The sequence below is a fragment of the Callionymus lyra genome, chromosome 9 (genome assembly GCF_982586985.1).
Source record: "Callionymus lyra chromosome 9, fCalLyr1.hap1.1, whole genome shotgun sequence".
NCBI lineage: Eukaryota > Metazoa > Chordata > Actinopteri > Syngnathiformes > Callionymidae > Callionymus > Callionymus lyra.
The window spans coordinates 249,335-271,728 of record NC_141826.1 but is presented as its reverse complement, the minus strand read 5'-3'; the positions used below and the strand labels follow the sequence as shown (position 1 = coordinate 271,728).

The 22,394-nt window shown below is 41.3% G+C and overlaps 1 protein-coding gene across 1 annotated transcript in view; it reads left to right on the top strand.

Moving 5' to 3' along the window:
* Window positions 1-22,394, top strand: part of pigg (phosphatidylinositol glycan anchor biosynthesis class G (EMM blood group)) — an 86,494-nt gene that overhangs the window by 30,639 nt on the left and 33,461 nt on the right. Inside the window, exons 5-6 of the mRNA XM_087799396.1 lie at window positions 19,024-19,162; window positions 21,857-22,069. Of these exons, the coding sequence (XP_087655522.1) occupies window positions 19,024-19,162; window positions 21,857-22,069 (352 nt within the window). The remainder of the gene's footprint in view (window positions 1-19,023; window positions 19,163-21,856; window positions 22,070-22,394) is intronic.

Below are 22,394 nucleotides of genomic sequence, written 5' to 3'. Positions count from 1 at the left end.
TTTAGTTGTTTATTTTAGAATTGTGAAATATATCATGGATTGAAAGTATACAAGCTATGGTAGGTTCAAGCAATGCAAAATCTCCATTGGTAATTGTTAACGTTCTTTCTCTCTATGAAATAAATTTGAACACAGACCAGTGACGTGCGGTGAGGTTCATGGTTGGTTGGTAAGTTTTACAAGTATATAAACCCAAAAGGGTAATTAATTCAATTGGGTACTGGCCATTTCACATCTCAACAGCATTCTTCACACACACATGCACACACGCATGGTCTTGGGTGAATTTTTTTAAAGACGATTTAAATTATTTTATTAGACTGAGGTCTTCACCTTTATGCCAGAATAGCATACATCCTTTATATGACTAAGATGGTTTTTAAATACATTAAAAAACATATTAACTATATGTATTCAAACATGAATTCAAACTAACAGTTTATATTTTTTTATTTTAAACATGTCTGACATGATTCACACTATTGTTAATGAGTCATGTGCTTCTGTGTAAATGTTTATATTTTACACACACAGTTATTAACAAGAATACTGCATTTAGAGAGGCGACCAGTGGATTATTTAAAATTTAAAACATCTTTAGATGAAGTTAACGAAAATAAAACTGTTCATCATTAAATTCACATCATCATCGCTTTGTCTGATCGTCTCTGAGAGTCTTTAGAATTTGTGGCTCACCTGCAACTGTTTAACGTGTTTGGTTTTGAGCTTATTCTTATTATATTCGTGAGATAAAGGTTATTTACAAATAGTCATCATGCAATGGTGTATTAATACAAGTGTGTTTAAGGATGTTTCCTCGATCACGTGATCACATAAGGAAAACCAGCATTTGTTGCGCTTTCATTGGAACCTGCAGCTTGACTTTGATGGATCTGACGTCAAGTTCCTGTGACTCTCGTAGAGAAGACCTGAACAGGGCCGGGTCTAGGCAGGGGCAAGAGGGGGCCTGGCCCCCTCAAATAAATGTTGTGCCCCCTCAAACTTACAGTGCCTTGCGAAAGTATTTGGCCCCCTTGAACCTTTCAACATTTCGCCACATTTCAGGCTTCAAACATAAAGATATAAAATTTTAATTTTATATCTTTATGTGAAGTGGAACGAAATTTATTGGATAATTTAAACTTTTTTAACAAATAAAAAACTGAAAAGTGGGGCGTGCAATATTATTCGGCCCCTTTACTTTCAGTGCAGCAAACTCACTCCAGAAGTTCAGTGAGGATCTTTGAATGATCCAATGTTGTCCTAAATGACTGATGATGATAAATAGAATGCACCTGTGTGTAATCAAGTCTCAGTATAAATGCACCTGCTCTTTGATAGTCTCAGGGTTCTGTTTAAAGCGCAGAGAGAACCATGAAGACAAAGGAACACACCAGGCAGGTCCGAGATACTGTTGTGGAGAAGTTTAAAGCCGGATTTGGATACAAAAAGATTTCCCAAGCTTTAAACATCTCAAGGAGCACTGTGCAAGCAATTATATTGAAATGGAAGGAGTATCAGACCACTGCAAATCTACCAAGACCCGGCCGTCCCTCCAAACTTTCATCTCAAACAAGGAGAAAGCCATTTCTCAAAGATATCCATAAAAAGTCTTGTTTAAAGTTTGCCACAAGCCACCTGGGAGACACACCAAACATGTGGAAGAAGGTGCTCTGGTCAGATGAAACCAAAATCGAACTTTTTGGCCACAATGCAAAACGATATGTTTGGCGTAAAAGCAACACAGCTCATCACCCTGAACACACCATCCCCACTGTCAAACATGGTGGTGGCAGCATCATGGTTTGGGCCTGCTTTTCTTCAGCAGGGACAGAGAAGATGGCTAAACTTGATGGGAAGATGGATGGAGCCAAATACAGGACCATTCTGGAAGAAAACCTGTTGGAGTCTGCAAAAGACCTGAGACTGGGACGGAGATTTATCTTCCAACAGGACAATGATCCAAAACATAAAGCCAAATCTACAATGGAATGGTTCACAAATAGACGTATCCAGGTGTTAGAATGGCCAAGTCAAAGTCCAGACCTGAATCCAATCGAGAATCTGTGGAAAGAGCTGAAGACTGCTGTTCACAAACGCTCTCCATCCAACCTCACTGAGCTCGAGCTGTTTTGCAAGGAAGAATGGGCAAGAATATGTACTTTCGCAAGGCACTGTACATGTAAGTAAGTAAGTAACAGCACAATGCCCCCTCAAGATTTGTGGCTGCCCCCTCATACATGCCTGTCTAGACCCAGCCCTGGACCTGAAGCGATCAAACGCGCATTATTTTGTTCGATATGTTATTAAAAAAACAAGCTTTTAATTCTATATCGTTTTTCTGAATTGCGTAAAATGACTGTCAAGAAGTGAGCACGTTTTGCTCTTTTTATTCTTGATTTACATTAACTTTGCCGTGCATACACTGGAAGAGGCGGGAGCTCAGAATGGCTGCTGTGCATGTCAATCAAATTGACAACCAATCGGCGCAATAACTATTTGATTGACATGCACAGCAGCCAATCTTAGCTCTCTTCACTATTTTTCTTATATTTTATTAAATCACTCGTGTGCCGCGGCACACTGGTTGAAAATCACTGCTCTAGATCAATGGCAGTCATCAATCGTGGTTAATTGATTTAAAGCTTAATAAACCTGTCATCTTTGACAACGACATAAGTCATTGCTCAAATATGATGTTTTAATTATCAATGTATTTAACATTCTATATTCAAAATATTAACCTCCCATATTTAATGATCTGAGACCTTTGAATTTGGCTGAAAATCTAAATTTGTTTAAAAAAATTAATAGATATAGAAAAAATGAATGAACAGATACATAATTATAAAAAAAAGGATTAGCAAACGTAGATTTAAACAGTATAGAGTTATATGATAATAAAAGATAACAAGGAAGACGCAGCTGATTAAATGCACTTAATTTGGAAGTCGAACATTTATTTCCTTTCACTGAAGGGAATTTACCGTAAAGTTTAGCGGGAACTCTCCAGATTTAAATTTAGCTCAAGAGTAAAGAATCCAGAGCGAAGCCTAGCTTGACAGCTTTATGATGTCAGCGCTGTATTTGTATGTTAAGTGACGATGACTCCATCACTTGTTGTTGTGTGAATAGTAGTGATGCTGTATTGAAAGATAGACCGGCCTTATGTTGCATCTGATTGGTTAATATTACGTGGTTCCTTCCGTGATAGACCCATCTTTTGTTGCTTCTGATTGGTTAATATATCTGTGATTGGCTAGATCTACGAAAAAACACTAAAGTTTGTTATCATGAAACTATAAATATTGAGTATTAAATAGGTCAATATAAGGGTGAGGAAAAAAAAGAATATCTTAAAATCATTTCTAATCTTACCTTTATCTGTAGATAAAGTCCATCCGCCTCCCAAAACCTCAGTTACTTTGGTATAAAAGTCCACCTTATTTCCTTTAGTTTTAAAAGTCTCTCTGCCTGAATGGAGATGTGACATAGTTTTATGATGCACAGTAGTGTGTGCCTCAAACTTTGCCTTTTCACTGGTTGTATTTCCAATATGCAAAACTAAATAAGACCCTTACAAACATTAATCTTTAATGGTTAAGACATAAGCCAGATTGTGGAAAATCATGCAAATAAATTAATCTGCAAGCACTGACGACATAAAGAAATGCATAAACAGCGCGCGTCAATTGCATGTATCAACGCAGTTTGTGGTGGATTGCGCGTTGAGAGGCGAGGCACTGACTCACCTGATACCCTGACACAGACTGATGTGTGAAGCCCTCAGAGAAATACAGTACACACACACACAGTGATGTTCTCATTGATTATCTCACTCTCTGGATGCCAGCGGGGTAATCTCATCATTTAATTTCTACTTCATGCATGAGCTGGCTGCTGCTGCTGTGAGGTCAGATTGAAATATAAATATCCTCGTGGGTTGATATCAGAAGCCTGATTGAGATGGATCACATTGTTTTGCAACAAAACCTGGTTTCCAGTAAGTAATTCAAATTAACTCAACTCGTGTCAATAAATAGCACATGACCTCTTTCTTCGTTTTCGAGATGAAAACATTTTAATCACAGCTGCTTGTCACACAGCCACAAGTTAGATTTCAAATTATACCTGGGTTTTTATCTGTACGTGATTACAGTCAAAGGGCCGCATGTGGCCCCTGAACTGCACTTTGGTCATCTCTGTAAAATGTTCTAAATAATGAGTGGAGGGAGAAGAAGGAGAAAAGAATGAGGAGGGATACAGTGAGAGAAAAGATGAGAGTATAGAGAAGGGCAGAAGTCATGGAGAGAAATCTGGATACCTTGACATGGTGGATAACCTGGATTCAGCAGCAGCTCTGGAGATATCACTATCCTTTGTTTAATTTTGTAAACAAATAAAAATGTGGTCTTTGGTAGTGGGGTGTAATGTAATTAATTTAATATACATTTATTTTTTCTGCTGATCTGTAGATCCTCTTTTCTTTTTGTGAAAAGTAATGGGCAAAGTTTCTTCAAGCAGTGAAGATACTTGGTTAAATTTACTTGTTCTTTCAAAAGTAACTCAGTTATTTGAAGTTACTTAATTGATGAAAGAGATTAATACATGTGTGTCAGACCACAACAACCTCAACTACATCACCTACTCACTACCGATAATAACAACTTGGGCTGGTCCAGATGTCGGGTCCATTAAACAACACAGTTCTGAACGGTTTAGTCCAAGAAGAGCTGGTGAACGCAGGGACTCGGAGCCAAGCCCTGATGTAGTCCCACCTCCACCTTGAACTTCTCTGTCACACCTACAGCACACCTCACCACTGTCTCACAGTTGGCATACATGTCCAGCACCAGTCTAACATACTTCTCTGCCACTCCAGATTTCCTCATACAGTACCGTAGTTCCTCTCTTGGCACCCTGTCATGGGCTTTTTCCAGATCTACGAAGGCACTTCAAGCTTGCTCTGACCTTGTCTGTATTTCTCTACCAACATTCTTGAAGCACATACTGCATCCATAGTACTCTTTCTAGGCTTGAAACCATATTGTTGCTCACAGATACTGATTTCTGCTTTTAGTCTAGTTTCCACTACTCTTTCCCATAACTTCATTGTATGGCTTATCAACTTTATTCGTTTATACTTACTGCATTTCCTAACAGCTCCCTTATTCTTAAAAATGGGCACCATCAGACTTGTTCTCCATTCCTCAGGCATCTTCTGACTCTCTAAGATCTTGTTGAATAGTCTAAACAGAAACTGTACTGCTTCCTCACCTAGACACTTCCATACCTCCACAGGTATATTATCAGGACCAACTGCCTTTCCATTCTTCATCCTCTTTCATGCCTTCCTCACTTCACCTTTACTAATCTCTGCTACTTCATGGTTCACAGTAGTCCCTGCTTCCACCCTTTGCTCTCTTTCATTTACCTCATTCATTAGCTCTTCAAAGAGCACTTTCAATCTTCCTATCACTTCTGTTGCCACCTGTCAACACATGTTCCTCTCTATCCTTGATCACTCGAACCTGCTGGACGTCTTTCCCATCTCTCTGTTTTGCCAACCATTATAAATCATTCTCTCCCTCTTTTCTTTAGCAACCTAGCTTACAAGTCATCATAAGCCCTTTGTTTGGACTTTGCTGCATCCCCCTGTACTTCTGTCAGCTCTCTTCAGTCTTCTCAGTGTCCCACTTTTTCTTTGCCAACCTCTGTCTCTTTATATACTCCTGCACTTCCCCATTCCACCACCAAGTCTCCCTATCTACTCTCCTTACAGATGACACACCAAGTACTATCCTACCTGTCCACCTGATAACGTTAGCTGTAGTTGTCCAGTCATCTGGGAGCTCCCCTTGACCACCCAGATTCTTTCTGAACTCCTCCCTGAAAACCATGGAACAATCTTGTCTTTTCAGCTTCCAACACTTTGTCCTTTGTTCTCCCTTTGTCTCTTTCTTGTCACCAGATTCATCCTGCAAACCACCATCCTATGCCAACATGCTACACTCTCACCCACCACTACTTTGCTGATCTCCTTCAGATTACATCATCTATACAAGATGTAGTCTACCTGTTTGCTCCTACTTCCACTCTTATAAGTTACCATATGCTCATGCCTCTTTTGAAAAAAGTATTTACTATAGCCATCTCCATCCTTTTTGCAAATTGTACCACCATCTGTCTCTCTATGTTCGAGTCTTGGATACCAAACTTGCCATCACCTTTATTTCCTGCACCAACATGTCCATTGAAGTCTGCAACAATTACCACTCTCTCACCTCTGGGGATTTTCTGCTTCATATTCTACCTCACTCCAGAAGGTTTCCTTCTCCTCTTATTCACATCCCAACTGTGGGGCATAGCCACTAATAACATTTAACATCTAACCTTCAACTTCAAGCTTCAGACTCATCAGTCTATCTGACAATCTTTTCACTTCCAGAACATTCATAACAAACTCCTCTTTTAGGATAACCCCTACTCAATTTCTCTTCCTATCAATACCATAGTAGTACAACTTAAAACCTGCACCTAACCTTCTCACCTTACTGCCCTTTCACCTGGTCTCCTGAACACAGAGTATATCCACCATCCTTCTCTGCATCATGTCAACCAACTCTCTAGCTTTTCCCGTCATTGTCCCAATATTCAAAGTCCCTACTCTCAGTCCAAGACTCTTGCCGTTCCTCTTTTCTCTCTGAATCTAACCCACCTTCCTCCTCTCCTTCTTCGACTTCGACCCACAGTAGTCCAATTTCCTTTGTTGCCCAGTAGGTTATTGTTAATCCGGGCCTTGACCAATCCGATATGGAAGTCATGGTTGTGATTTGCATATTTGGTTTTGGCAAAGATTTTACGTCAAATGCCCTTCATGACACAAACCTCTGTATTTATCCGGACTGGTGACCCCCTTAACGCTTCATTTAGAAAATAATGTTCATAACAAAAGACAAAGCATCTAATTAGTGATTGCAGCACAGCTGAATAAAAGGATCTGGCTCCAGGGTTGGTGGGTGTGTCTAACCAAACTAGGTTTACTAATTAGTTTGAGTCATCTCACAATTAAATTGTGATACATTACACTATTCTTTTGTACAAGAGTAGATGCACTCAAGGATGAAAGTGAAAAGAGCAACAGGGCTGTGTTAAAAGGTGAGAGTAAACACCTCTGGTCAGTCTTGTGCATACTATTCAACAGCAATTCTGAATTCAAAACAATTGGGTCCTAAAATGGCCTTGCCACATGGTTGTTATGGAAAGTTACAGTTAAGATTACTTGATACTTCACAATACTCGTACAACTTCTGCTTCTGCTTTAAACAAGTCGACGCAAGTCAGATCATTTCCTAACGAAACTTCTTGAAATCAATCCTCCTGCCTTTTTAAAAAAAAAATGTTTTTACCATTGCTTGTTGTTTCTTTCTCTTTTCCTTTAGCACTCTCAGAAAATATTTGAGTCTCAAGAACTAGCCTATGGCATGTTTCAAAGCTACCCAGGAAGAGAAGTGGTTCATCAATTACTAAAATATGATGCTTAATTTATGGCTGCTGGTACAATAATATTGTGAGAGAGTTACTGTAACTGTTGACATATAAAAAATCAAATTAATAGTAACTACAGATAGTAGTGTTTATTCCAACCTTCATCATGACTTACATGAGAGGAGAGGTGTGAATATAGGGAATATGAACAAGATAAAAACTTGCCTAATAAGATACACAATCTTTTTGAGGATTGATATGTCACTTTTTAATGAGAAAAACATGGACATGACATGTTTTACATTAAGTCAAAGTGATTAAGTCAACTGGCAGACATCAAAGCAATGTATCAACAAATTTAAACATAGTTGCTAAAGTAGCATGTAGCTAACAACGTTGGTAAATGTCCTCATCTATTCCTCATCTATCGGCTTGATACACTAGAAACTCCTTGAAGCTCTTGACAAAGTTATTTCTTTATCTAAATTTGTCCTCCTGTCGGAACCTCATGGGACTCCTACTAGCGAACTTGTAAGGTCAGGACTCTGCATAAGCTGGTGGTTCAATCCGTTAAAGCTGGGACTTCAGTCGAAGACTACATGTTACTTCTTGGTTTGATCTTCTCTGTGGTTAAACAGAAACCATGTTCGCCCCTTGGCAGGTTTTTTGCTTATTACAACCTTTTTTTTAGCAAAGTATCCATGCATTCCTTGTAAAACTTAAGATCCTCTTGATGGATTATATTGTTTTTTGCTACAGGAAAGTTTTTCTGTCAATACACTTCATGATTGCTGTTCAAACTGCTTATTTCTAGACCAGTCAGAATGCGTGTTTTTCTATGAACATTTATTCCCCATAGTTCTCAACGAGATGCTTACATGTCACCTGTTCATGTACAGTTGGGTTTATCAGTCATTAGATCACTCTGTTGCAAATGTAGCCGAGCTTCCTGGATCCAGCAATGTATACGTTGTCACTGTCTTGGTTCCCTTTGAGCCTTGACACACACTGGAACTATTAAAAGAACACAATCATCTTTACCCGCCCCTGCTACACCAAAACATTCAGAAGTTTGTACTAGTAAGTAAGTAAGTTATTGTTATTTATATAGCGCTTTTCCAGACCAGGGTCACAAAGCGCTTAAACAATCAAAACAATATTCAATAAAGTATATACTGTACTTTTAAAGGTCAAGATGACACTGAGAACAACACAGGAGTTCAAGGAAAAGCCTGCACGAATAAAAACGTCTTAAGATGTTTCTTGAAAGAGTCGGTAGACTCCATCAAGCGCAAAGAGAGAGGGCGCTTGACACTGATGGCTGTTCACAATAGTTCTTTCCTATTGTAATCTTGAGTCTTTATTTGTAATGTGCAATGGTGTGGGAACATTCTTCACATGTTTCAAAAAGGCGAAACACAGACCTTTGCTCTTCAAGAAACCAATCTTGACTTGGTGTCTACTAAGATGGGTTTTGTTTTTGTCTTTGGAGAAAAACAACTGTTGTAAACTCTTTCCTTGATTTAAGCGTCTCTGATTATTGTGGGTTTGAAACTCTTTTCATGTTCATTGTGTTTTACTTTGTTTCCATAGAGCAAAATATACTTTACTTGCTTGTTTGCAAAGTCTACGATATCTTTGAACTTAACTCTTTTCTGTGTTCTATCCTACAGATCACAAGCAGACTTTCTTTATTTGAGTTTATATATTTTTGTTTGCCAGTACCTTTATATTGGCATATTGCCTTTATATTGTGTCGTCCAAGTAGCTAATATCTGTCATTGAGTTACTAGATCCTGTGAGGAATAAAGCAAATGATTGCAGAGAAACACCATCCTCTGGCTTGATTGTGGGCCAGTCCATAGGCTCCTAAATGTAAGCTTCTGCTATATTAAAGTTATCACCATTGAACTCCGTTAACATTTGTTAACTGTGTATACCCTACTGAAGATTCCATGTGAACACATTTGGTTGTGGCTTGTAAAGTGCAGCAAAAATCAAGACAATTACAGCTGTCGTCTGTGTGGCCTTCAATTCCATCTCCAATGGGTCTAATGAAAGATTTGTTATTGTTTTTATGGTGAGGTCAGGAAGTGGAGATGCTTTATTACTCTTCACAAGATACTCTTGCCAGCTGGCTTGTTGAGAAATGGCCTGAAAAAGTCCTTCAAGTACTTGCCCTTTCGAATCTTTAGTTTGGTGGTGCAGCCCTTAGATGTGTTACTACTGGATCATTTTTGTGACCCTTTGTTCTGGTAATATGGGTTGTAAGAGCCATTTTATGGGTTTTTGTTATTTCCCAAGTCCACAGTAGGTGGCGCACTTGACTTTGTGTGAGGATTTAAATGAGCCACAGGCAATCAAGCACAGGTGTGCTAGTGACGGGACGAGCACACAGTTTTTGACCATCACCGTCACCACATTGTTTATTTAAAATCCTTTGAGTTCAGTTAGAAAATGTTATGCAAAGAAGAAAGTGAAAATAAAGTTTGATTATCACAAAATCCAAACATGTGGGAAGACGACGCATCAACTAAAATATACCCTACAGCAGCCCCTCAGTGGCTTAGGTTTGTTTTGTTTTATTTAATAACAAGTCACTACATATATTGTATGTAGGGAATATATAGTAGGGAGTGCTGTCCTGGGGAAGCCTCGCCTCTCTGGTTGTGGGGGAGGTCTTGCTACAGTTTTTAGGGAGAGTTGTTCTTGCAAAGTGATTCAGACACAGGAATTCACTTCTTTTGAGTCTCAGATGATCTTGGTTGGTTCTACAAGACCTTTCTATTGTGTGTCAATCTACCGCCTGCCTGGTCCTGCGGAGGTGTTCTTGAAAGACTTCAGTGACTTCTTATCTTCCATTATTCAAATGGAATCTGTTCTTATTCTTTTAGACCTTAATCTTCATGTTGATGACGTCACATCTTGCTCTGCTAAAGAACTTTTAACTTTAACCGAAGCCTTTTAATTTTGAGCAACATGTTTCTGAACCCACTCATCAAAAAGGCCACATTTTAGACTTAGTTTTTACTCTTGGCCTGGACATCTCTAATCTATCTATACATGATGTCCATCTGAGTGATCATTCTCTTGTTTAACCTGGACTTCATCCCTGAACCTAAGCCTTTGAAAGTTAGGTCTCAGAGGCGTGTAATCTCAGCCGATACTGCAGACAGTTTTTCTGCTATGTTTGACCCTCTTTCCTTTGATGACTGCCCACACGTGGACAGTTTGATTGACTGTTTCCCTACTCATTGTGTTGAAATACTGGCTCAAGTGGAACCTTTTTTCTTCTTGCTCAGATGACGTCCTTCCTTGTAGGCTTTTTATCAAAGTATTTGATGTAATTGGCCCCTGGGTTACCAATATGGTTAACCTCTCCCCTTCCACAGGGGTTTTTCCCAATGCATTTAAACATGCCACTGTGGAGCCTCTACTCAAAAAAACAGGCTTAATTTCAGGCCTTTTTCTAAGCTCCCTCTCTTGTCCAAGATCTTGGAGAAGGTGGTGTCTGAGCAGCTGTCTTTGTTTCTGGATCAGAGAGACATCCATGAGAAGTTTCAGTCTGGCTTCCGTAAACATCACTCTACGGAGACAGCTTTGAAAGTGTCCAGTGACATCATGATGTCGGCTGACTCGGGTAAATACACTGTTCTGGTTCTCTTGGATCTGTCCGCAGCCTTTGACACAGTTGATCACCAGATCCCCCTAAGAAGACTGAGGGATGAAATGGGACTGTCTGGGTCTGTGTTAGAATGGTTCTCATCATACCTTTCTGGGAGTTTATGTATCTGCCAATCAAATGAGGTCTGAATCGGCAGATCTGTTGTGTTGAGTCCCTCAAGGTTCTGTTCTGGGTCCTTTATTGTTTTTGCTGTACTTGATTCCCCTCGGTTAAATCATTCCTGATGTTTCTTATCATGTTTTTGCTGATGACATCCTGATGACTGCTCTTTTGATCCAACTGAGCCCCAGAGGCTGAACAGCTTAGTCAATTGTTTGCTAGAAATCAAACAATGGCTGAGTGAAAACACTTTGCAGCTAATTGTGGACAAAACTGAAACTCTGGTTATTGCTCCTGATGATAAGATTCCAGGGTTGAGTCAGTTCTTCGGTGACTTAGGTCAGTCTGTCAAACTGAGCCTGATAAACCTGGGTGTTGTATTTGATAAAGACATGTCTCTTGTTCAACACTGCAGAAAACTGACCAGAAACTGTTTCCTTCAACTGAGAAAAATCTCTAAACTTAGGAAAATGTTGTCACAACATGATCTGGAGCTTGTTATCCATGTGTTAGTGTCTTCTCGCCTGGACTACTGCAACAGTTTGTTTTCATGTCTTAACAAGAAGGAGCTGTCTCGCCTGCAGTTGATTCAGAACTGTGCAGCGAGAATTCTGACCCGCTCAAGTAGAAGAACTCGCATTTCTCCGATCCTTAAAACTCTTCACTGGCTGCCAGTTTCTTTCAGGATCAACTTTAAAATTCTGGTTCTTACTTTCAGAGCTGTTCATGGTCAGGCTCCTCCTTACATCAGTGATCTGATCCAGCCTTACACCCCAGCTCGGGCTCTGAGGTCTGTGGATCAGAATCTACTGATGGGTCCACGCACACGGTTCAGGACCAGAGGAGAGAAATTCTTCCAGGCTGTTGCTCCTAAGCTTTGGAACGATCTTCCTCTCTCTCTCTGTTTGAGGGATCTACTGACTTCTTCAAGAAACATTAAGATGATTTTATTTGTTCAGGCTTTTCCTTGATTTTCTTGTACACTTTAAAGTATATACTTTATTGAATATTGTTTTGATTGTTTAAGCGCATTTGTGATCCTGGTCTGGAAAAGCGCTATACAAATAAAAATTACTTACTTACTTACATGGGTCTTGATGGCTCCATTTTAGCATCGGACTCAGCCAGTGCATGCGTTATTTTTTTAGCCTTTATTGGAGCTTCTATCTGCCTTTTCTGGGCCTCGAACTCGGCTTCGCTTTTCATTTTTTGAAGTTGTATTTCCTTTCTTCTTTTCTCTTTATCCCAGTCTGCTCCTTACTACTCTTAAGCCAACTTCTCCATCTCTCAATGATTCCTATTTCGTTTCTCCTTTCAATCTAAGATGTTGAGGAAAAGGAGCTTCCACACTGTGATGAAGCTTTACTTCGAATGGTCACTTTTGATGATGTGGACCGACTATCAACAGGTGCTACCTGTCTGACACACTGTGCAGCCTGCTCATGGGTCTTTGTGTCAAACTAGTTCTCTTGGTCATTCACAAATTCCTTACTCAGTGACTGCATCTAACCTGAAGACTCTGAAGTTTGAAAAACTCCTGCAGCAAGACACTGAAATGAACACAAATCTTACTTTTCATTGTCAACATTCGCATTTACTGTTCAGTATGCTTTGCCAAACTACTTATCTTGGAAAGATTTCAGATCGTTATTGTTTAACATTCTTCCATGGCTTTCTAAGTCATTCTTTCTGTCTGTTCCTACATTTTTGCTCATCCATTACAAGCCGCCATCCACTTCAATGAATAGGAAGCCGAGCATAGAGTCTCTTTATAATCAAGCGACTATTTGAAATGTCTGCTAAAGCTAGGTGATTGATGAGAGTAAAACTTCCCCACTTTATTGTTTTAATCTGCACAAAAGTTTGTTTAGTTTAAAAATTATAAAGTAAAACATGTAAGTGATGTTTATTTAAATGTATTTTGGAAGTCTTGTGTAAGAGAAGAAATGCATAAAAAGAGGACATTGAAAAATAATTACACTTCAGTTTCAGTTTAGTTAGTTCAGTTTAATGAGGTTAATCATTCAGTTTTACTCTGCCTGGTCTGCTAATATTCTCATTTTTCCAGTTCATAGTGGTCCAGAAGGTTCCAAAGCAAGGCAAACAAAGTTGTTTCTCTGACTTCCCAAGACAAGAAAAACTCCACACAATTCGGTTGCTTTGCTTTGGAACCTTGTGGAAACTCTACTACAGAATAAATTGATTGCTTCAAGTTTAAAAACCTTTTGAAATTCAGTGCAGGGCCGATCTTGTACCTTACATTTGAGTGGACCAGCTATGGATTGTTGCCAGAACTCCAATAAAAAAACACATAAATCTTAGTTGAGCTCTTAAATTAATGAAATTTCCTTCATTCAGTTATTACAGCATTGCTGAACTTGCCTCGAAAACTTGCCTACAGTGTGATCCCCCTTGTGTAAAGCTGGCTGCTTTACAACTTAACTGAATTGATCCCTCTGGAGGTCTCTTTCGGGAATTTGTTTTTCCAGCACACAGCAACACAGAAAATAGATTCATAAAACAATAACAAGAACAAAGTGCAATATAAATAAATTGCAACATGACACAATCTAAATCTTAAGATAAAGAACATAGATCAAAGTAAAATAACAAAGAAAAAGGATAAAAAAGATTAACATGGAATATCATCTCTTCACTCCACTGCACTCCATCTGTTTCTCTGCTCACTGATAACAGTGTTCACAGGATGTCATCATCCATGATGGACAGTAGTTTGTTGAGTGATCTCCTCTCTGCAACTGTCACCAGTAAGTCCAGCTTCATGCCAACCACCACCTGATCAACCTGTCCAACCTGTTGACACTCCTCCTGGACACATTCCCAACACACCACAGCATAAAACACTGGCCACCACAGACTGAGAGAACATGTAGAGGAGTTTCATGCAGATGTTGAATGATCGGAGCCTCCTCAGAAAGTACAGTCTACTCTGAACTTTCCTATACACATGGTCTGTGTTGCAGGACCAGTTCAGTTTACTGTCCAGCCACACACCGAGGTAAGGTAAGGTAAGGTAAAACTTTATTGATCCCTCAGGAGGTCTCCTTCGGGAAATTGTTTTTTACCAATAGCCAGCAATTTTTCATAAACAATAAAAAATAATACATAAAAAATAAAATAAGAAGAAGAACATAAAGAGGAAGAACAAGATGACACAATCTAAGTCTAAAGACAAAGACAAGGAACATAGGTCAAGGAAAGAAAAACAACAAAGACAAAGGATACAAAGACTAACATGGAACAGAACATCCAGATACTCTCACTGTACTCCTGCCCCCGAACTCAGAATTGTACAATTTAATAGCCCGAGGGATGAATGAGTCCCTGAGTCTATTTGTTTTGCACCTGGGTAGGAGCATTCGTGCACTCATTCTGCTTCTCTGCTCACTGATGACAGTGTTCAGAGGATGACTGTCATCATCCATGATGGACAGTAGTTTGTTCAATGATCTCCTCTCAGCAACTGTCACCAGTGAGTCCAGCTTCATTCCAACCACAGAGCCAGCCCTCCTGATCAACCTGTCCAACCTGTTGACACTCCTCTTGGAAACATTTCCACCCCAACACACCACAGCATAGAACATGACACTGGCCACCACAGACTGTTAGAACATGCAGAGGAGCTTCTTGCAGATGTTAAATGATCGAAGCCTCCTCAGAAAGTACAGTCTACTCTGAACCTTCTTATATACTGTACATGGTCTGTGTTGCAGGACCAGTCCAGTTTACTGTCCATCCACACACCGAGGTACCTATAGTTGTCCACTATCTCCACCTCGTCGCCTCTGATGGACACTGGATGTGGCTTTGTCCTGGCCCTCCCGAGGTCCAAGACCAGCTCCTTGGTCTTTGAGGTGTTCAGCTGCAAGTGGTTCCTCTCACTCCAGTCCACAAAGTCACGTATCAGACTCCTGTACTCATCTTCGCTGTTGTCCCTGATGCATCCAACAATGGCAGTGTCGTCAGCATACTTCTGGACGAGACTCAGCTCTGAGTTGTAGCAGAAGTCCGAAGTGTAGATGGTGAAGAGGAGAGGGGCCAGTACTGTCCCCTGAGGTGCTCCTGTACTGCACACCACAGTGTCAGACTTGATGTCCTTCAGCCTGACATACTGTGGTCGATCAGTAAGATAGTCCGTAATCCAGGAGACCAGACCAGGGTCCACATGCATCTTAGTCAGTTTGTCCTGCAGCAGAGTGGGTTGGATAGTGTTGAAGGCACTAGAAAAGTCCAGGAACAGGATTCTCACTGAACCGCTTCCTTTATCCAAGTGGGAGTAGGTCCGATGCAGGAGGTGAAGGATGGCATCTTCCACACCAACTGCTGGCTGGTAGGCAAACTGCAGGGGGTCTTGCGCATGCTGGACCTGTGGCCTGAGATGTTTGAGGACAGCCGCTCCAGTGTCTTCATCAGCTGCGAAGTCAGTGCCACCGGTCTGTAATCGTTCAGCACACTCGGTCGGGTCTTTTTAGGGACTGGAACGATACAGGAAGTCTTCCACAGAGTTGGTACTTTCCCCAGCCGTAGACTGAGGTTGAAGACATGCTGGAGTGGCTCAGCTAGTTCAGCAGCGCAGGTCTTTAGCAGTCGAGCAGACACCTTATCAGGACCAGCAGCCTTCCCTGGACGAATCCTCTGAAGTACATCCTGTACCTGGAGTGAGGTGAAGCTGGGAAGTGGTTGTGTGGAGCTGAGGGGGGCACAAGAAGGTGGGGCAGGTCCTGAGGCGGGCAGCAGTGAGGGTGAGGTGACCTGCTCAAACCTGTTGAAAAAGTTGTTCAGACCATTTGTCTCCTCCACCGTGTCCACTTCAGTCAGAGAGGCCTTGGTCTTGTGTCCAGTGATGGTTTTAACACCATCCCAGACCTCTCTTATTTCTTCTCGGCTCAGCTTCTCCTCCAACCTCCTCCTGTAGGTGTCCTTTGCCTCCCTCAAGCATCGCTTCACCTCCTGCTGAGCTGACCTCATGGCGTCCCTGTCTCTGCTCCTGAATGCCACTTTCTTCCTGTTAAGGACATCCTTGACCTCCTTTGTTACCCACGGTTTATTATTAGGGTAACAGCGGACAGTCTTACTAGGGGCGACAACGTCCAAGCAGAAATTTAAATAATCTGTTAGACAGTGTGTCTGACCCTCGATGTCCTCTTGAGACTTCAGCAGCACATCCCAGTCTGTTGTTTCAAAGCAGTCTCTGATAGCATCCTCCACAGCTGGTGTCCACTTTCTGATTGTCTTAGTGGTCACAGTCTGTCTCTGCACCAGAGGAATGTACTGTGACTGAAGGTGGACCAGGTTGTGATTTTGACCTTCCAAGTGGAGGAAGAGGTTTGGCTCTGTAGGCATCCTTCAAGTTGGAATAAAGAAGGTCAATTATACATTATTATACATATCAAGGTACTTATAGTTGTGAACTATCTACACCTCGTCGCCTCTGATGGACACTGGTCGGGCTTTGTCCTGGACCTCCCAAAGTCCAAGACCAGCTCCTTGGTCTTTGCGGTGTTCAGCTGCAAGTGGTTCCTCTCACTTCAGTCCACTCATCCTTGCTGTTGTCCCTGATGCATCCAACAATGGCAGTGTCGTCAGCATACTTCTGGACAAGAATCAGTTCGGACTTGTAGCAGAAGTCTGATGTGTATATGGTGAAGAGTAGCGGGGCCAGTACTGTCCCCTGAGGTGCTCCTCCTATACTGCACACCACAGTGTCAGACGTGATGTCCTTCAACCTGACATACTGTGGTCGATTAGTGAGATAGTCCGAAATCCAGGAGACCGGGCTTTGTCAGTTTTCCTGCATTAAGTGGGCTGGATGTAGTTAAAGGCGCTATAAAAGTCCATGAACAGGATCCTTACTTAGCTGCTTCCTTTATCCAGGTGGGAATAGGTCCAATGCAGGAGGTGAAGGATGGCGTCTTCTACACCAACCGTGAGCTGGTAGGCAAAGTGCAGGTGGTCTTGCGCGTGCTGGTCTTGTGGCCTGAGATGTTTAAGGACCAGCCGCTCCAGTTTCTTCATCAGCTGCAAAGTCAGTGCCACCGGTCCGTAATCGTTCAGCTCGCTCAGCTAGATTTTTTTTGGAACGATACAGGAAGTCTTCCACAGGGTTGGTAATTTCCCCAGCCGTAGACTGAGGTTGAAGACATGCTGGAGCAGCTCAGCTAGTTCAGCAGCGCAGGTGTTTAGCAGCTGAGCAGACAACTTTTCAGGACCAGCAGCCTTCCCTGGACGAATGTTCCGAAGTACATCGCGTACCTGGAGTGAGGTGATGCTGGAAAGTGGTTGTGTGGAGCTGAGGGAGGTAGAGGAAGGTGGGGCAGGTTCTGAAGCGGGCTGCAATGAGGCTGAGGCGGTCTGCCTAAACCTTTTGGAAAAAGTTGTTGTAGGTACCTGCTCCTGAAAGCCACCTTCTTCCTGTTAAGGACATCCTTGACCTCCTTTGTTACCTACAGTTTATTATTTGGGTAGCAGCAGAAAGTCTTGGCAGGAGCGACAACGTCTAAGCAGACATTTTAATAATCTGTTAGTGTGTCTGACACTTGATGTCCTCACCATGAGACTTAATCAGCACATCCAAGTCTATAGTGTCAAAGCAGTTTCTGATGTTGTCCTCCACAGCTGGTGTCCACTTCCTGTCCTAGTGGTCACAGTCTGTATCTGCACCAGAGGAGTGTACTGTGACTGTACTGTAGGTGGACCAGGTTATGAACGGACCTTTCAAGTAGGGGAAGAGGTTTGGCTCTGTACGCATCCTTCAAGTTTGTATAAAGAAGGTCAATTGTCCTGTTATTCCTTGTGGGATAATCCACCGACTGGTGGAAAGTAGGCAGTTTAGAGTCCAGGCTGGCATGATAAAAATCCCCAGAAATGAAGACAAAAGCATCAGGATGCTGATTCTGAAGTCTAGCTGTCATTGTGTGAATCTTCTCCCAGGCAGAGGGAGCCGCAGCACTTGGAGGACATGCAGTGCGATCATGTTACTGAACTTACATGGTGGATAGTATGGCCGCAGGGTGACGGCCAACAGTTCTAAATCCTGACAACACAAAACTTTCTTCACAGTAAGGTCCACCAGCGTTTATTCATTTACATGATTAGATCTCCTCCTCTGTGCGAAAAGATTATAATAAAAAATATTAATAAAAAACAGAAAGTTATTGATCATTACTGGAGAGGCTTCCGTTCTCGTCAGCGCCTTCTTGTGTAAACTGCAACCCTACATAACTTCGCATTACATTCCTAATGCTCCTTTATTGACATTGTATGGAATTTCAATTTGTTAACTAGTATTTGTAGTTTTTCAGTCCAGGCACCACATATATTATATATTTTAAAATTCAACACAAATTATGTAATTTCAACAAATAATCACAAGATATCTATTATTTTAACCAGCATTAATCCAACAATTTCAAATCTTGAAGAATGGTACGCAGGTCTGGCCTTGGACAACTGTAACTCAGTAAAGTGTGCTTTTGGTTGAAGCTTTTGAATATTATATTTAACAGCTTGTGTTACTACACAGAGGGTAGAAGAGTGACCTAACAGCTCTGTGCTTTAGACTGCAGTCCATCAGGCATGTAAGATCTTATCTAAATCTTATATACTTGCCTTGTTTAGCTTTACAGTTTACGTCAGATTCTTTACCTGACACTGACAACGGACAGATTTACTCTCCCACATTTGCAAAAAACATGCAAGAGTCCATCAACCCTTGTGTCTGTTTCCCCTAGGAGTCAGAAGGATCGTTGCCCTACCTTCTGGTGCTTTGCGGAGACCACGGAATGTCGGAGACGGGCAGCCACGGAGGCTCCACAGAGACTGAAGTCAATACACCATTGGTGCTCATAAGCCCAGCCTTCAGGAGGAAAGGTAAACCCTTTAAGGTTGTGTTCCCAGTCTCTGTCTTAGTCCTACCCCTTAGCCCTTCCCTGTTGTCTTCCCCTTTAAAAAGAGCGTCAAGGGGTAGGGCTAGATATCAGAATTGGGCCAGCCCTATCCTTCACTACTCATCAATCGTTGCTGCTCACTGACTACTACATCGTCAGAAGCGACTGACAACATGTCTGCAATAACAACAGTGGTGTTGCTCCTGCGTCTTTAAACAATAAGACGCTGTCATCTGCGTAAAAGAAGATATCTTCGAAACATCAAAGTGCTGGTGGAACATTCCACGGTATGATTTTGCTTGAAAACAATTACCAACATTACAGAGAGCGATGTATGTGTTTCTTTGTTGTAAATTTTAAAAGTATATAAACAGTAACGAACTATGTTTAGAGTAGGGATAGACCTATAGTCTGGCTTTTTGATAATCCGAGGGCCGATAATAGATCATTTTAAAACGCAGCAGTGAGGTTAAGCCCGTGTATGACAGCTAGAGCGCCAGTGTATGACAGCTAGAGTGTGTGTGTATGACTGGTTGAGCGCGCAGCAGAGAGATTTTAAACCATGTATACAAAATGGTTGATTATTGATCAAAATCTTTACCAAATAATCACAAACTCACTAAACAGTAAAGGGGTGTTGTTGGGGTCATGGAAGAAACCTTGGATCTTCTGACTGTAGGCCTGTTTTGCTAGCCTGATGACCCCGTTCAAATTGGCCCTCGCTGATCTGAGAGCCTCAGCATCACCCGATTTAAAGGCACTCTTTGGTCATCCAAGGTTTCTGGTCAGCCTGTGTGACTATTGTCTTTGTTATTGTGACCTCTTCAATGCACCACTGAATGTAACCGGTCACAGAAGCAGCATACTCCTCCACATCTGTGTGATTGTCTGTTGCAGCCGCTTCATCTTCCACTCATTGCATTCAAAACAGTCCTGCAGTGCAGACATAGCTCCCTCTGGCCACACTCTCACCTTCTTCACAGCAGGGTTTTCTCTGGTGAGCAAGGGCTGGTAAGCTGGCATAACAGAGAGATGGTCTGAGGAGCCGAGGTGTGGGCGAGGGTCTGCTCTGAAGGCCTTCTTAATGTTGATGGAATTTAGGAAGCACAGTCTTCATATTGGCCTGGTTAAAATCCCCAGCAACAATGAAAACTCCTTCCTGATGTGTAGTTTGCGTGTCATTGATGGTACTATAAGTATATATTTTAATAAGTCTATACTTTATTGAATATTGTTTTGATTGTTTAAGTGCTTTGTGACCCTAGTCTGGAAAAGCGCTCTACAAATAAAAATTACTTAATTACTTACTATAGAGAGTACTTAGTGCTAGCTTGGTGTTAGCACTGAGTGGAATATACACAGCAACAACGATGACAGTGGTAAATTCCCGGGGCAGATAAAAGGGTCTGCATCTCACAATCAAAAACTCGGATGTCCACAGATCAATGACTGGTGACCAGGGTAGCGTTGTTACACCAGCAGTTATTAGTGTATATGCAAATGCCACCCCCCTCGGGTTTTACCTGTGATAGTGTGGCTCCTGTCGAATGTTGTTAGCCTGTCCAGGCTAATCGCAGCTTCAGGGACAGATGGGTTTAGCCACGTTTCAGTTTAAAAAAAAGGATGCAGCAGTCACTTGTTTCCCTTTTGGTTGTTAAATCCAGCTTCAAGTAATCCAACTGTCCTTCAAGGGAACATAGGTTGGCGAGAAGGATGGAGGGAAGCCACGATCGGAACGGGTTAGCTTTTGGCTAAGCTTTAAGTCCACCTTGGCAGCTTTCTCTCACGCCGCCTTTGATGTCTCCATGGACGGGCTGTGCTGTTGGGATACTCAGCTGCTTTGTTGGTCGTGAATAAAAGTTAGAACTGAGGCTTGAATCCAGTTTAATATCTCTGGAGAGATCTGAAAATGGCTGTTCACCGGCACTTCCCATCCAACCTGATGGAGCTTGAGAGGTGCTGCAAAGATAAATATGCGAAACTGCCTAAAGATAGGTGTGCCACGCTTGTGGCATCATATTAGAAAAGATTTGAAGCTGTAATTGCTACCAAAAGTACATAAACAAAGTATTGAGCAAAGGCTGTGAATATCTATATGATTTCTCAGTTTTTAATTTTATTAAATTTGCCAAAATTTATAAAAAAAAACTTTTTTCACATTTTCATTATGGGGTGTTGTGTGTAGAAGTTTGAGGGGGAAAATGAATTGAATCCACTTGGAAATAGGGCTGTAACGTAACAAAATATGTAAAAGGTGAAGCGTCGTGAATACTTTCAGATTGCACTGTATGTGGTTAAGTAAATGTTATAAACATACTTAAGCTCAGGACTATACCATCAGTCATCTTGCTCTTCTAAATCCTCATTCGCCAGCAGAGAGCTGAAAACATTTTTATGGATCATCGTCTGTTTATGTTCACAAAGTCCTGAAGGAAAGGTTTCAATTTAAAAATGGATAACTTTTTGTAATTTTATAAATATATTTTATTCTGTCGTTTCTATATTCTCTATTTTATATTTTATCTTGACATTAATGGAGTTGAAAGTGAGCGTTATCGCTGTGCTTTAGTTGTACCAATATGAATACATTTCTGTTTGGTAAGTGAAAAACATGAAAACTCAGGCTTTGCATCCCTCATTTTCCCATCTGAAGTGACCTCTTTTTTTGTCTTGTCAGTGGGGATGGAGAAGCCCGGAGTCGTGGAGCAGGTTGACCTGACCCCCACGCTTGCCCTGGGACTTGGCCTCCCTATATCTCTGAACAGTGTGGGTCGCCTCATCCTGAGTGTCATGGAGGAAACTTCAATGCGAGACCAGCTGCGCTTCCTGCATCTTAATGGCCACCAGCTTAGCTCCCTGCTAAAAGACAGCATGCCCGACTACCATAAAGGTATTTTCACTATCCCTAAATGCATACAAGCTTTCATTTAAACTGTTGTCTTATGCCCAAAAAAGATCTCACTCAAATCTTAGCTTTAATTAAGATACTGTATATAAAATCTTTATCAAAGATACCTTTGCCACCCAGGAATTGACAAGCATGTATCAAATAATCAAAAAAAATATTTTATTGTATTGCTTTGTTCTGTCATTTGTTTTAAATTTAAATTTCACTCTTTTGGTCATTTTATCAACAACCATAAAGTCACACATATTTTCACATATGACCAAACATACACTTTAGGGCAAAAGTTTAAGAACACCCCGATTGTTTC